Raw genomic sequence first — 16,002 nt, 5'->3', positions numbered from 1 at the left:
ATAAGCAAGTGAAAAGATAACCATAAGCAAAACCGGGTGACCCAGGCTCTGGGCAGTGACCCAGTGCTGAACTCATTTGTCTTTGTATTTGGTCACACCCAAGACAACTTAGGTGGGCCCTGAAACTCTAGAAGCCCAAGAAAGAGCCTTCCAGTCTTTGGGAAGCAGTTGGCCAGGATAGGAGATGACACAGCACATGAAGGAGGGAGAGGAGGCAAGGTCCCAGTTACACTGTGCAAGCCATGGGGCAGCTGGGTCCAAAGTTGGGAGGTAGGAATGCCTGGGGTAGTTCACGGTGTGGAAATGGCAGAACTTCATCCCTTGTGTCGTTTTCGGAGACTTGGACCTCCTGATTTTAATTAGAGGTGACAGTAAAAGCCATAGCAAGCCACGTTGGCTGTGGTGGTGACTGATGAGGAGTCAAGATTGATTCTCCTCTCCAAGTCTTGATGATAAACACCAGGCTCGCCTGTGGTGATTCTGTTACTAGCTTTACAGAAGGTAAGAAGGTCAGATGCAAACCAACAAAACAAAAACAAAACAAACAAACCAACAAACAACCCCCCCCCAAAAGGACAACAAAAAAACTCAGAAAAAAGCTAACAACAACCTGGTTTGGAGCCTGAAGAACTCACAGGACAACTTCAGAAACTATAGAAGAGGCTGCTCTTAGGCAAGCTGGAGGCAGTCATACCTGAGCAAACTGTAGAAAGCAAGCATGCCCTCATCTTATAGCCAGAAACGCTACTGACCCTTGTCTCCTAGAGGAGTCCACTGTGGATTAAAGGTTCCCTGTGCTAAGAAACTATTTTCTGTGCTCCGGACTCCCCTTCCCTCCTCTCCTAGTTATAACTCTTATTATCTCACAGATATTCTGAAAAAACTATTTCTACTTGACTTAAAATTTTAAGGTGCTATTTAGAGGTGCTATGTAGTTGGGGTTTGGCTGTAGAACATATAAAAGGTCACACAGACTTTACCTCTAAATGGACAAGTTAGAGTCTAAACACTGTGTCAGGACCATGTGGTATCTCAAAATAGTGTGACTCTCACTGGTTTGGTTTGTTTGTGTTTAAGTCATGGTGTAGTATTAGTGAGGAGAAATAGTTCCCGAGATTTCAGCTGTCTGACCTCATAAGTCAATTTATAAAAATCCCCACAAAGCCTTGGGATCATCTTGGTCTGTTTTGTTTTACTGCTTAATTAGCAAGCTGTCAAACTTGGCGCTGTGAGACACAGGCGGGCGCTTTTTCTTTCTTTTTCTTTTTTTTAACCTGTTCACTTACTTTTTATCGGGATAATGAGCTGAGGAATGACAGGTAGAATCTTGTTTCCTCCATGTTCCAGCATGTCGTGGATTCCTTGCCGAGCAAAAAACTCATAGGGAAACGTCATTTCACAAAGCCCATCAAAAAACAGAGGCAGGTAATGATGGTAGTCCAGCTTCTCAATCTCTACCTGGAAGGAGAGAGGAGAAACAGCATGTGAAGACAGCAGTGCGGCAGGCCGTGCAGGGCAGTGTACAGTGCTGGCCCCTGCTGTGGGCAGAGAGATGCTTCGGTCCTTCAGGGAGGTGCTACTGACCCTTGGACCTAGTCACCTGAAGGTGTGCCAGCTGCCATTGATCTCTGAGCAATGTGGGCACATTCTCAACTTTCAAATCTCAACAGTCAAGTGTCTTGGTCACATATCACTTACACTGTTCGAATATGAGTAAATTGTTGATTTTGTTAGGACATTTTGTTTGTTTGTTTGTTTGTTTACCATTTGGGCCAGGTTTGATCTTGAATGTTCAGATCAGGATTCAATATAGGAACATTGGAAACTCATAGATAAGAACAAAATGAAAGAAAGCTGAAGCAGTTGACATGTTTCTATTAAGAACTTAGTAGGGGCTATATATGAATTTATTATAATGTAGGTGGCCAATCAGACAATTACAGTTATATGTTTCCTGGAATATAGGTGACAGTTTAATGCTGGTGCCACCAAGACAACAAAGGAACCCTGATCCTGAATGGATCTTTCGGCACACAAGCCAGTCTCCCTTGGCTACTTCTTGAGGAGCAGAGATGTGTCTGTCTCTACTGCTGCATCCCTCATCCCTAATATCATGACATGGCTTCTAGCCAGGCCCTTGGGACAACTCCAGTACCTAGGGTATGGGGGCTGAAGACTAAATTCTAGGGCAGAGAACTCAGAAGGGGAAGGGGGAATCACACGCATGGAAGAGGGTAGTTTCTGCCCAGCTGTCCACTGTGTAGAAAAGCTGGCCTGACTCATCACTAGCAAGGTGGTGGTGTGATAGCGACTCCGCACAGACAAACTCATCCACCCTACACGACCACGTTGGCTGTCCGTGTCGACTTCCTTGTCCCCAAGTCTTTATGTACCCATTTTCCTATGATCATCTATCTAATTAAGTGACCCCTGAGAAATGCACGTCTTGTTAATACAATACTTTCAATACTTTCTCTCTCAGATTTCTGAAGTCGACTGCAGAACACGTCTGCTACCTCCAGGATATGGGCAACCAGTAGCCAAAAGCACATTTTCTTCAGGGTTTACCGTGAATCTGGGAGAATCTGAATCTGTGTCTATGGTTCTCCAAGTCAATCACAAATGCAGGTAGATACAAATCTTGGATGCACTTTACATCCCTTGTCAACTTACAAAACTTGACTCCAGGAAAAGTATTATGGGATAGCTGCTGAGTACTAATGTTCTCAAGAATCTCTGCACAGTCAAAGGTGTTTTTGGAGTGATATGTTGGACACTGTGAGAAAATTACTGCTGTATCACTTGGATACAAATGGTACAATGTTATTTATAAATTTACTTTGTTACCTGACTCAGAGTCAGTGCCTCTTGTTCTATTTTTACCTATATTTTAAGTAGATATGAAAATACAAAAATTTCATGTCACTGACCACAGCTATTCTTTGTTACTGAAACTTATATTTTGCATGTTTTTCTCTTTAGCATGTAGTTCTTTTATGTGTGCCCTATATAATTATATAATTTTGAATTTTAATATCACCTTAAACTATATTTTCATATGTTAACCTAAGTTATTTATAGGCACAGCTATCCTGACTTAACATCGATCATTTTTATGGTTACTGGTTTTATTTTTCATATTTTTTTCTATTTTAGTTTTATTTGGTAGATTGTGTTTTATTTATGTTGGGTGTTTTTCCAATGATGTTGAGGACAGAACTGCTAGTTTAAGTACTTGAATGCATCTATCCTTTCTTTTTTCAGACATTCTCAGATACACGGGTAGATGAGGAAGTTAAACATGTAACAAGATCACTGTCACATCAAGTTTTTTTTTTTTTGATCCTGTTTTTGCTTCCTGTGATTGGAGGCAGCAATACTGCGACTCACAGAGATGTCGGGGTTCATGATCCCAGGTGTCTTTAACACAACAGCATTAACAGGTTGAACTAGTGTCCTAATTGTCAATAAGGGGGAAGCTGAGGCACAGGGTATCTGAACAACTCCCCTAAGGTCATCTGCAGCTAGTAGACGGTGACTCAAGGGGAGCCACCTGGATGGGAGAGGCTGCGCTGCCCTCCGGCTCTGTTGTTGAGCGCATTGAGGATCTGCACTGCTATAAGCTGGGGAAGTGTCCCTTTTCCTGTGTCTTCCTATTCTTTATCGTTACCAGTGCAATCGGAGGAGGCCTACTATTAACATCACTGTAATGGACTTGCTGAAAGTGTGTCCTCCACTCCCTGCCTTCTTTCCTCTCTGTGATTTGTAAGTTTTGAGACTTATGGCAGGGTTTGCTTTTCTTCTTCCATGTTGCAGTGTTTCTTTAACTGACAGGCATTGATTACCCACATGACTCTGTTTTCAAAAGCAGTGTAAAGAAAATTTATAAAGTAAGATAGAAAAGAGGGAGCAGTTGAAGACAGGGAAACGTGATGAAAGCCTGGGTGATGAGATTGACAAAGACAGGACCACCCCTTGTCACCGACCACAGCCATGCTTTGTCACTGAAGTCTGTGAAGACTTCTCTCCATGGCCTGTTTGTTACCTGGCACATTGGCCATCAGTACACTTCTGCTTCTGTGACAACTTGCCATTGCCTGTTGACAACACAGACTTTTTTAAGTGTTGTTGGGGCTGTCCATATGGCATCATCCATATGTAGCTTTCTGCGCGCACGTCCTCTAGGACCCACGTTAGGACGGTAATATGTCTTCTGTTGTTGACTTTGCTTAGGCCTTGGCAGGTTCCTCTGGGGTCCACTTAGCACAGAGAGCTTCATGTGCACCGTGTAAAAACACATGGGTTTTAATAATCTTTTATCTGACTTTTGATTTCTTCTTGTCCTTCCTTTCTCCCTTCTTCCCTACCACTCCCCCTCCTTCTCTCCTTCCTTCCTATACTCCTTCTATTTCCTTTTCCCTTAAATTTCTCCTAGGAGCAATAGGACCGTTTCCACAGTAAAGTATTCCAAAAGAATCCTCTAGAGTGACTCCAGTAGCACCCTCCTTTCGCTCTCTCTTTACCCACTTTCCCACTGATTTCCTGATTTCTTTGATCAAGGCCACCAGTGACACCTTTTATCTAATCCTCTTTCCATGTCTGATCACATTAGTACAATACAGGTAGCCCCACAAACTTACGCCTACCCTGGGGCTCCTTCACCACACCCCAAATGTTGAGTCACTTCCATTCCTTTGTGGGCCAGACTTCTCCTGCTCCTGATCGAAGTCCCACAGGGTCTCGCGGACTTGTGCTTTGGGTGCATTCACATCACACCCCCCTCATGTGTATGTGCAGTGCTCTGGAGACTCACTTGCCACCACCTGTCTCCACTTATTCTCTTTCCTTGGATGCATGTTCCTGTAGTTCGGGTTGCCAGAACAAATTACTAGTGGCTAGGTACTCAAAACAGGCACTTAGGGCTGTGGAGATGGCACCTGGCAAGCATGTTGAAGTCCTCAAACACACACACACAAAATCCAGGTGTGGTGGTGTGCAAAGCCAGGTGTAGGGGTGTGCAAAGCCAGGTATGGGGGTATGCAACTATAATCTCAGCTCTAAAAGGACAGAGATGAGGGGATTCCCAGGGCTTATTGACAATGGGTGAGTCAGGTTTACTGAGAGTGTTTGTCTCAAAAACCAAGGTGGGAAATACCTTATATCAACCTCTGACTTGGCAATCATGTTTATTTGTACATAAACATACACACACACACACACACACACACACACACACACACCTTAGACATTGATTTTCTCACAATTATGGATGCTGGAAAGGCAAAGCTGGGCTATGTTAAAGGCTCTCTCATAGGCTGGAGAGTGTACCCCACCTACGCCCACAGAGTTGTTCTGCACATGTGGGAAGTGGGATCTATGTCTCTGCCCCTCTCAGACAGACACGAGTGCTTCTGGACTCACTTGACTTCTCTCACCTCCATCCAGGCCCAGCTCTAACTCCAGGTGCATTGGGCTTAGCACCTACGTATGCTGGGTGGGAGTGGAGTAGGGATATCTCAGTCCATGGGACAGTTCTCTTATGCCCACAGCTCTCTGATACCACATCCTTTCACCTAGACATCAGCTCAGTGAGGCCTCTCTGTCACCATCTACACGCTCTGTGATTTTCCCTAAACCTATGGTCGGCCATTAAAATTCTTGAGCTCTGTTGTTCAGCAAGGAGGGCATGCTCCACATGGCAGGCTTTAAATCTGTCTACCTATATATATAATCTGGACTACTTAATACTTAACCTGCAAGTCATTACAAGTCATGTTGAGTTCTCAGACTGGCCTGTGTGTTTGAAACTTTACAGCTGGAAGATCCTCTTTTCCACAGAACCTTTAGGTGCAGCCACCCTATAATATGCCCGTGTTGGCAATGGCCAGGTCTGCATTGTGAAAATCTACATGTTGAGACTATTTGTCTTTGGTCTAAGTCTTTAAAGAGGTGACTAAAGAGGTCCCTTGTTTATAGGATACAGTCTCACACCATGATGCTATGCTGTAGAGTGCTTCTAAATTTCTACTCTTGTTGCTTCATTTAGTTTTAAACATAGTTTTTTATTGTTCTAGCTATGTAGTTTCCTGATCATAAGATTACTAGTTAGTGCTTACTATAATGTGTGTTCTTCAAGAATCTCCATAAATGAAAGCTTGAAATTTGATAATCTTTTAATTAAAGTCCATGAAATCCAGAAGCAGAAGAAATTCTTTGGACTTGAACATAGACATGGGCTGTGTTGGGTACAGATGCCACATCGGTGAGTAGCATTTTGGACATTAACCCCAGAGATGAATGTGCTCTTACACACAAACTGTTCTTTTGAATTTATAGAGACTTTGTAAGGATCCCAGTGCTTACATTGCTGGGTCTCTTGGTCTTCCAGTGATCTTTGGCTAAGAGCAATGCTTCCCTTAGCCTATCAAATACAGTGTTTCATCCCCAGAACAAATGTGCCAGGCAACAATGCCATAGTGAATAGTAAAAAGCACGGTGCATTTAACAATTTCTGGAACATTCCAAGCAGAGACCATCACATTTTCTGCAATTAAATACAGCCAATGAAATACAGAAAATATCTGCTACCACAACCCATGCAATAATTCCTGAAGACACTGATTAGAATTATAAACTGAAGTATAAAGGTATAATGAGCTATGGACTCATTATGGACTCATGTGTACTTACTATGACATTTCTAAAACACCCAGAGGCAGCTACTGACTTGTTGCAGGAAACCTTACAAATTCTACAAGTGTTAGGCACTGTCTGTAGATGATATGTATAAAACACTCCACATATATGGGTCCTATCTTCAAACATGCATAGATACAGTCCTAGTGAATAACTTAAAAACTGTTTCAGTCATTCTATGTTTTAGCTATATTAAATATACAACAAACCATGTAATATTGTGTGTATACATTTTGACACTAGAAAGTTTTTAACAAGAAAAGTGCTCTCTGGCATAGAAAAGGAGCCAGTGGCAGGAAGATGGCAACCAGGATGGAGATGAAACCGTAAACTGACAAAAAAATCTAAAACGTGAAACAGTATGTGCTAGTAACACAGGCTAGGAAACAAGCTGAGCTCTGGAGATCCTCAGACCCTGGAGATGGGGAGGAAATCCCATCAGTGAGATAAGTGGAGGGCTCTGGGTGGTGACAGGCAACCTCAGGTCAGACCCAGGTTGAGACTGGAGTGCTGAGTCCGGAGATCATGGCGAGAGAAGGGAATTTTGCAAGAATGCCCATGCAACCAGGGATCGTGAAGGTTGCTTCCCACGTGCCTTGGGGACAAGAAGGCATCTTTCTTTCATCTGTAGAAACAGATAACTTGATGAGAAACTCTCAATGGAGAAAGTCACAGAGAAATTAAAACCCACAGGATATAAAGGCAAGAAGGTAAGTCTCGGATAATGGCATTGACATTCACAGAGCCCAGACGCAAAACAAATGAAAGACCATTAGTACTTACATAGTGCAGGGGGGACAAGAAGCAGGCACCGAGAAAGTGCAGCTTCTGCAGTCAGATGTACCCACTGTTAAATTTTTACCAATCACTAGTGACAGACTGACCCCAACTACTCACCAGGCTTTTGGGCATGGGGGGTGAGCTGCAGGGCTAGCAGCTTGCAATAAGAGGGTGAGATTTGAAAAGGGAGGCTTCAAAAATGCTTTAAAATTGGTGTGTCGAGGGAGACAGCTCAGTGGGTAAAGTGCTAGCAACAAATGTTTGAAGACCTGAGTTCAGATGCCAAGAACCCTTGTAAACCCACACACAGTATGGTGCACCTACAATTCCATCGCCCCGGCAGGGATCTGGGGGATGGAAACAGGAGAATCCCTGGAAGCTCGAAGGGCAGTTCACCTGGCTGGCATAGGCAGGTGTGAACTGCAAGACACCCCACCTCAAACAAGGTGAAAGGCCAGTGGTGGCACTCGAGCTGCCCAGCAGCAGGTAGATGGTAGGGAAAGCCATTTCTGAAGAAATAATGGCCAAGAAGCTTTTGTGATTAAAGAAAGTTTAATGTGTTCAGATGAAAGATGCAGATAAAGAAAAACCCTAAAACATTCAAAGACTTGAAAGCAACTAGAAACGACTGACAGGCTATATACAAAGGATCGAAATTAGACTGAAGTCACTTTCTCATTAACAGACGAGAAGCCAAGAGTTGGTAAAATGTTTGGACATTCTGGGAGAACAAAAGCCTTTCCGCCACAGTGCACCACAGTGGCGGATTTACTACCAAAACAAGGTAGTAAATTCAGTGCACAAAACCAGCACTAGGGACATTTTTCTAACCTATGCTCATCAAAGGATTTTGTTTTAAAGGTTGACGGAATACAAGGTAAAGAAGATATACTAAATATACTCTTGAGAAGTTGGCAAGAGAGAGTAACCACAGGCTGTATGCCTTTCAGAAATCATGAATAAAGTGGAGCCCTGACGTAGGGCAGCAACAGTGGGAACATGAGTGTAACCAAGCCATGGCTGGTCCTGGCAGCAGTGACCTTTGCATCCTGTAATCATATTGAGATGCAAAGATCTCCTGAAAGATGGAAACAAAATCAGCTTCCACGAGAATGGGGTGGAGAAAAGAGAATGAATCAAGCTCTTAGAAACCCAAAGGGAGGCTTACTAAACAGTCCTACCCAGGACCAGATGGGCAGTGAGGAGGATATATAAGAGAAAGCTAAATACATAAGCAAGGTAAGGCAAATGGGTCAAGCCTGCTCTCAGAAGACAGGCTGTCACGAGAGGAAACTATCCTTGTTGTGCATCAGTTTATCATGGACACACCCAAGATGAAGGGTGGAAGATAAGAGGCAGGATAAAATCCTAGGGGGGGAATGCTTTATCAGAATATATATATGTGTGTGTGTATATGTATACACACATATATATGCATATATATATGACAGTCTATATTTTTGACAGCATATATATGTATATACACACATATATGACAATATATATTTTGACATATATATGTATATATATGCTGTTAAAAATGGCACACACACCATATACACACTCACACAAACACACACACATATGAACAAATGCACATGCCATTTTGACAGATTTTCCAGGTAGTGTGTCACCGAGAGGGTATCAAGTTATAGCCCCATAAGCAACAAACCGGTGCCTGTGTTTCTATTGTTTATCCAGAAGAAATGCTACCAGAAGTGGATTCTTAACAATATTAGAGGTAAATGGCATTTCAGTGAGGCCTTAACTGCCATTTCTCTTTCTGTGCACAAGACCAGCTTTCAAAGGCAGTTTCGAAAGCCATTTATACACTCTCTCCTGTGACTTAAACTTTCATATGCTATGCAATTTTTCACTATGAATCATTGGTTTTCTTTCTCAGGTCTATTATTTGGGGCGGGGCGTAGTCATTTGTATGTGGAAGGAACCTCTCGTTTTTCTTTTGCTAATGCGGCCATTGTTATGCTGCTGAAAATGCCAATCTTTTATGGGCTCTGAAGTTTGAGTTAGTATTAGAAAGGCTTTTCTTCAATTTCATGCCATAGAGAATACAGCCAATTAGAAAACATCCCAGTATATCCATGTTTCCTTTCCATTTGAATCATTAAAGTATTTGTGACGTTTCTGCTGTGGTACAAGGTTCATTTTCAGCTGATACCCAGCTGTCTAATCCACTTAGAGAAATTCTACTTTTACAGCCAAGTTCTACCTGGCTCTCTTTTCTTTCCTTGGCCTGGCTACAATTCATGAATCTGCAACTGTTTTATTTAATTATGACAATTGGCCAATAGCTGTTAATATCTTGTTGGCTAGATCTGTTCACACACTTTTATTGTTACTGTAGTTTTCTCCTTAACTTTTTTAAAATATAAAACTTCGAAATACATTTGAGACATCAGTTCTTCTTTGTGGGCCCACATAGAACTTTAATTTGACAACATAAAATGCATATTTTGAAAGCACATTCCAAATACTTTAGAAAGCTAAAAACATACTAAGCCATAAAAGGAGTCTCAGGGGACCATAAAATATCTATCCTGGTTGTCATATTTATTTTAGAGAAAATTAAACAAAAATACTTAGTAAGGCAAAAGCCAGACTTCTGATCCTTACAGATTTAGAAATTTAGAAATTTAGAAATTCGTTAGAATTACTCATAAATCAACAAGAAAATCACTACAGAAAAAATTTAGGCATTGAATCACAATGAAATTATTTAACCTCCAAAGAAAAGAATAATGTCCCTCGCAGAGATGTCTTGTAAGGAAAGGAGAATGAAGGCAGCCACAGAAAGCATCTGAGCCCCAGCTCAAAGCTGCAGTCACTTGGAGACAACTGAACTTTATGAAATCCAGACTCCAAGAGTATGCACAAAACCAGGGCCTGCCGGGCGAAGTGCTCGGACACTCCGGCATTACATGCTTCGACCGAGTCTGTGCGAAGATGGACTAGCGAGCACAGCACTCTATGGTGAAGCTGTGAAGACATTACTTCTTTAGTGCTGCTGTCAAGGGGGTCCTACTAACATAACAGACAAGAAAAAAATGACCCTGAAAGTATGCAAGAGAGAAAGGAAATTGTTCAGAGTGAAGCTGAGTGGCTGTCTGTGAAGCACATTGGTGGACTTTACAAATGCATTTATCCAGCAAAGGAACGCAAAGTATTGGCTGACTGGGAATGGATGGATCAAAGGCAGCAGCATTCATCCCCGTATGTGGTAAAACATATTGAGAAAATGCTTTTTCAGAAGTTTACAATGGAATAAAATGACTCCACTAAGAAATAGAGCTAACACTTGATATATAAGGCTTTATGGAGGAAATTAATTAATTATTGGTAAGTATAGATGCAAGGCAGGAAGTATTTTTAGGGGACCAATGGGCACATTGGTCAGGCTCATAGATGGAAACTTACAAAAATGATACTCTGTGGCAATTCCTCGTTGTCTAAATGGCCACTGTTTTATATAAATACTGATGACTCTGTCTAGGTAGAGGATATTAATTATGGAGTCACAAATCTAAACGTGGAGTAGAAAATCAAATTACTTTGTACAATAACCTTATTTTAAGTTTCTGTCAAAAATGCTACCAAGACAGTTAAAGGTCAGTTGTAAGCAGATCTCGAATTTATTCACACTTAACCTTTATTACAGAGAAATTTTATGTTCGTAACTGTAGCAGTCAATGAATGATACTTTCACGTGTAATAAATAAGAAAGAGTCCTATGTTCTGTAGCTTTGCACATTCCCACTCTCCATCACTTGCCAAAAAGTTAAGGGAAGAAAAATATTTAAAAACTTAAAAGTAGCATTTATTTTAACCAAAGAGAAATACAAAGAGATGAAGTGTGTATAAAAATACAGTGTTAGAGATTTTCTTCCCTTTATCACAATTCTGAACAGTGCTAAGAACACCACACTTTGGAGAGGTGCAGGGGTGGGGCTGTGTCTGGGGGTAGCACATGTTCATAACACAAAACAGGAAATGTGTGACAGGCTCAGAACATCCCAGCAGAATTTCAGGAACTGGAAGGAAGACACTCTGTGGATCCTGACACTGGTATTAATTGTAGAGCATGTCAGTGTTTAATAGCAACTGTCCTTGAATGCAGTACAGTTGATCTCAGTACACCCATCAAGGTAACATCAAGAAGGACTAGCCATGGGGGGTAGACACTGTCTCTTCTACTCAGCGTACTGTGCGTGCATCCAAGAGAGGTTGATTATAATTTATTTGTGCTATGTTTTCCTCAGGATTTCTAATACTTCCTAGTCAGAAAGCTAAAGCAAAAATTAAAAATAAAGCAGTCAAAGAAGGTAATGTTGCATGTGGTTAGATGCCTGAGCGGAGTGAACAAGGATGCTTAGGAAGAGGCCTGGTTAGATGCCTGAGTGGAGTGAACAAGGACGCTTAGGAAGAGGCCTGGTTAGATGCCTGAGTGGAGTGAACAGGGATGCTGAGGAAGAGGCCTGGTTAGATGCCTGAGTGGAGTGAACAGGGATGCTGAGGAAGAGGCCTGGTTAGATGCCTGAGTGGAGTGAACAAGGATGCTGAGGAAGAGGCCTGGTTAGATGCCTGAGCGGAGTGAACAAGGATGCTTAGGAAGAGGCCTGATCAAGAGAAATGAGAGACAACTATGGGATGGAGGGAATGGGAGAATGTGTCATCAGATAGAGGGCTGTGACAAGACTTGAAAATGAAAGAGATGGTTAGAGTTCAGGGAAAGTGCCCCTAAGGAAGGCCAGGTGGAAGTCAGCCATAGCTTATTTGGGAGGCAGTTTCTGGTTTGGGCTAATGTGAACTGGGTTGGGGTGACTAGTCAGGTAGTTCTGCAGAGGCAGAAGGGCCTCTATGTTAGGTGGACACTGGACTAGACATTTTAAAGAAGGTTAGAGATGATGTATTACATGTGTGATTAATAATGACCCTGTGGTGATTGTAAAAAGATCAGGAGCGAATGTCTGAGACTATGGAATCAACACATAACTCACAGTGGAAGCTCAAATGTGAAGCCACAGGGGCCTGACTCATGATCATAATCTCTGACACAAGACAAGAAAGAAATGGCAGAGAAATGATCCATTTATCTGCCTATTACCTGTCTGTCTGTCTATGTATGTATGTATGTATGTATGTATGTATGTATGTATGCATTCACCTATCTCTATCTATCTATCTATCTGTCTGTCTGTCTGTCTGTCTGTCTGTTTATCTGTCTGTCTATGTGTCTATGTATTGATGCATCAATGAATCGATGTATGTATGTATGTATGTATGTATGTATGTATGTATGTATGTATGTATTCACCTATCTCTATCTATCTATCTATCTATCTATCTATCTATCTATCTATCTATGTGTCTATGTATCTATGCATTGTTGTATATATGTATGTATGTATGTATTCATCTATCTATCTATCTATCTATCTATCTATCTATCTATCTGTCTGTCTATGTGTCTAAGTATCAATGCATTGATGAATCGATGCATCTATGTATGTATGTATGTATGTATATATGTGTTATGTATGTATGTATGTATGTATGTATCTATCTATCTATCTATGTGTCTATGTGTCTATGTATCTATGCATCAATGTATCTATGTATCTATCTATGTATCTATGTATCTATCTGTCTATCTGTCTGTCTGTCTGTATGTATGTATGTATGCATCTATCTATCTATCTATCTATCTATCTATCTATCTATCTATCTACCTACCTACCTACTTATCTACCTATCATCTATCTATGGGAGAAATAGAGAAATGATGAACAGGGTTACATGATTAACTAGACATAGAGATCTGAGGACAGAGTGGTATACATATGACAGCCATATCTTCAACATTTGGGACAGACAACAAGACACTGACTGTCAGAATCAGGAGTTGCACAGGGACTGGAGTTATAGGTCATGTGTTCACCTTGAGGTTTAGGATGAGACTGAGTGGACGCCACCAAAGACTTAAAGCCACACACAGAACTAGCATGACAGACAGCAGAGCCTCTGTGTGAAGGTCATGGTAGTCAGAGGGGCACAAGGAGGGATCCCTGAGAAAAAAAATCTCTTTGCCCAGAAGACAAGGTGGGCAAATCAACATCTAAAGAGGAAAGCATCATGCAGACTGACTGCTTGTGACCTTGGCCTGAAGGACAACTATGGGTTGGAAGTTTGGCTTTGTGCCACAGAGGAAGGAAATTACTAAAAACAGGAAAATCTGGCAGAGTGTACAATCAGTTAGCTACACCAGAGGGAAGGAAGCACAAGTCTTGACACTAGAAGTATTTCTGGAGAAACTTGAGCCGTGTCATGGGGAGAGACTATCATCAGCCCCCCACATTTCTTTCTCCCAAGCACTGCCATGCTACCAGATCCAAGGAGAGACTAGGAATCTCCAGGTCTCCGAGTGCTGCCCTTTGTGCTCTTAGGAATGCCCCATGCAACACCAACAGGTGTGGATGGGCATGGCCAGATGAGAGCTCTGAGAAGACCCTGTTGTTGAGAATATTTTCACAAATCTACCAATTAATCTTCCATATTCTTTCTAGCAAGAAGACATGTTATGGTGCTTTCCGATGGTGCGGTGGGGTGCTTGTATCTTGTGAGACCAAGTAGATTACCTGTGTACTCCTCTCAAAGCTCTAGAAGGATCAAACTGTTTAACTTGATGGGTCCCTTTGATGCATGGGACAGCTCAAAAAGATGACGCAGATGGTGGAGCCATTGTTAAAGCTGGCTGGAGGACATGCAGCCAATCACAAAGAGCACACCAGCAACTGTGGCTATGTCTGGCAAGTTGCTGATGGAAGCAACGGGTCCTCAGAAATGGAATATGCATGTAAGGTAGGAAGGGGACCAGCTCTGGGCTCCTCTCTGTTCCTCAGCACAAGTGAGCTTGCTAATGCCTCAGCTTCCCCATCTGTAAAGTAGGGCAATGATAGCACTGGCCTCACAGGGACTGCTGAGGCTTAAATTGGATGAAAGCTGAGATGTCTACCTGCCTAACAGAAGGCATGGAGAAGTAAAACTATGGAGAACTGTGTGCTGCTTTTTCATTGTGTGCCTTACTGCTCCTGTCCTAGTGATTCCACTGACTTGATGAAACGTCACCACCAAAAGCAAACTGAGGAGGAAAGGGTTTACTTGGCCTCTTCCTCCACAGCTCTGTTCATCATTGAAGAAAGTCAAGGCAGAACCCAAGCAGGGCTAGAACCTGGAGATAGGAGCTGATCCAGAAGTCATGGAGGGTGCTGCCTATTGGCTGGCTTGCTCCAAATGGCTTACTCAGTCTGCTTTCTTATAGAACTCAGGACCACCAGCCCAGGAGTGGCACCAACCACAGTGGCCTGGGCCCTCTCCCATAGATCACTAATTAAGAAAATGTCCTACAGGCTTGCCTACAGTTTAATCTTATGGAGAATTTTTCTAGATTGAGGTTCCCTCCCCTCAAGCTGATGTAAAACTAGCCAGCCAGCTTCCTCAATGGAAACCATCAGTTTACTTTTCCATATTCAACATATTCTGACAAATTTACCTGATAGAGGAACAAATCCTCTTTTCAGTGGGCCAGTGTTTTCTTAAGACTGTTCCACAGTTGACAGCCACTAAAGGGTAGACATCACTTGTGAAGCACACAGAGCTGGAGTCCAGAGAAGTCACGGGGTAAAGTGGGCAGACTCTAGTGCCCGACAGTGCATGGGGGACTTTGAAGCAGGTCAAAACACTCCTTCAGACTAGTATACCATTCTTGGAACTTTTCATGGGATAACAATAAATCTAAGGAATAAGAATGCAGAAAGTTCCATCTTTACTGTAATAAAGCAGTTCATAAAACTTATTTGAAGTACAAACAAGTTCATGTTCATAAAAGGCTACAGATATGTTCTAAAATTATTAAATAATAACATACAATGTTAATGGGTGTCACATTTCTTAACAAGAGAGTTCGCTAAGTTTCAAAAATGAAAACAAATTATCTATCTAATGGTACTTTTGTTTTCAGAGTTTAACAATGGGCCACATACCCAGGGTGCTTTTTATGTCACAGTATTAATAATCACATTATCCAGATGTTTTGGTATTGTACTCCAACAGCGTGTGAGGAAATAGGATTGGTACAGAAGTTGGGAGTGCTGGAAACACACACCCTACAGAGTTTGGAGGAGGAGGATGTATTTTCTCTGTTTCTTAGTCTCTGGGTATACAGAGTATGTCCCAGACACAGTGGATACGTCTCCAGCCCCTAGAGAAGGAACACATTGGTGTGAGTCAAGCTCCATGGTTTATAGTACAAGTTCATGGTCTAAGCTACCTTGTACTTGGCAAATGGCCAAATCATCAGATTCTCAAGTGACCTCAACAGGTTCAGTCCCCTCTCTCATTCTCTAGGGTATGGTCCAGATTCCCTCTAAAAATATCATGTCCATTACTAGGGGAGCTTATGCAAAGCACCTTGACACTTGGCTCCACCCAGGGGCTCACCTCTTGATAAAC

At 42.1% G+C, this 16,002-nt stretch overlaps 1 protein-coding gene across 1 annotated transcript in view; it reads right to left on the bottom strand.

The window, feature by feature from the left end:
* Nucleotides 1-16,002, bottom strand: part of Pacrg (parkin coregulated) — a 447,145-nt gene that overhangs the window by 193,970 nt on the left and 237,173 nt on the right. The window contains exon 3 of the mRNA XM_031350758.1: nt 1,287-1,458. Within this exon, the coding sequence (XP_031206618.1) occupies nt 1,287-1,458 (172 nt within the window). The remainder of the gene's footprint in view (nt 1-1,286; nt 1,459-16,002) is intronic.

The sequence above is a fragment of the Mastomys coucha genome, unplaced genomic scaffold, assembly GCF_008632895.1.
Source record: "Mastomys coucha isolate ucsf_1 unplaced genomic scaffold, UCSF_Mcou_1 pScaffold5, whole genome shotgun sequence".
Taxonomy (NCBI): Eukaryota; Metazoa; Chordata; class Mammalia; order Rodentia; family Muridae; genus Mastomys; species Mastomys coucha.
Note: the sequence above shows the minus strand (reverse complement) of the source record. Positions and strands in the feature narration are given on the sequence as shown.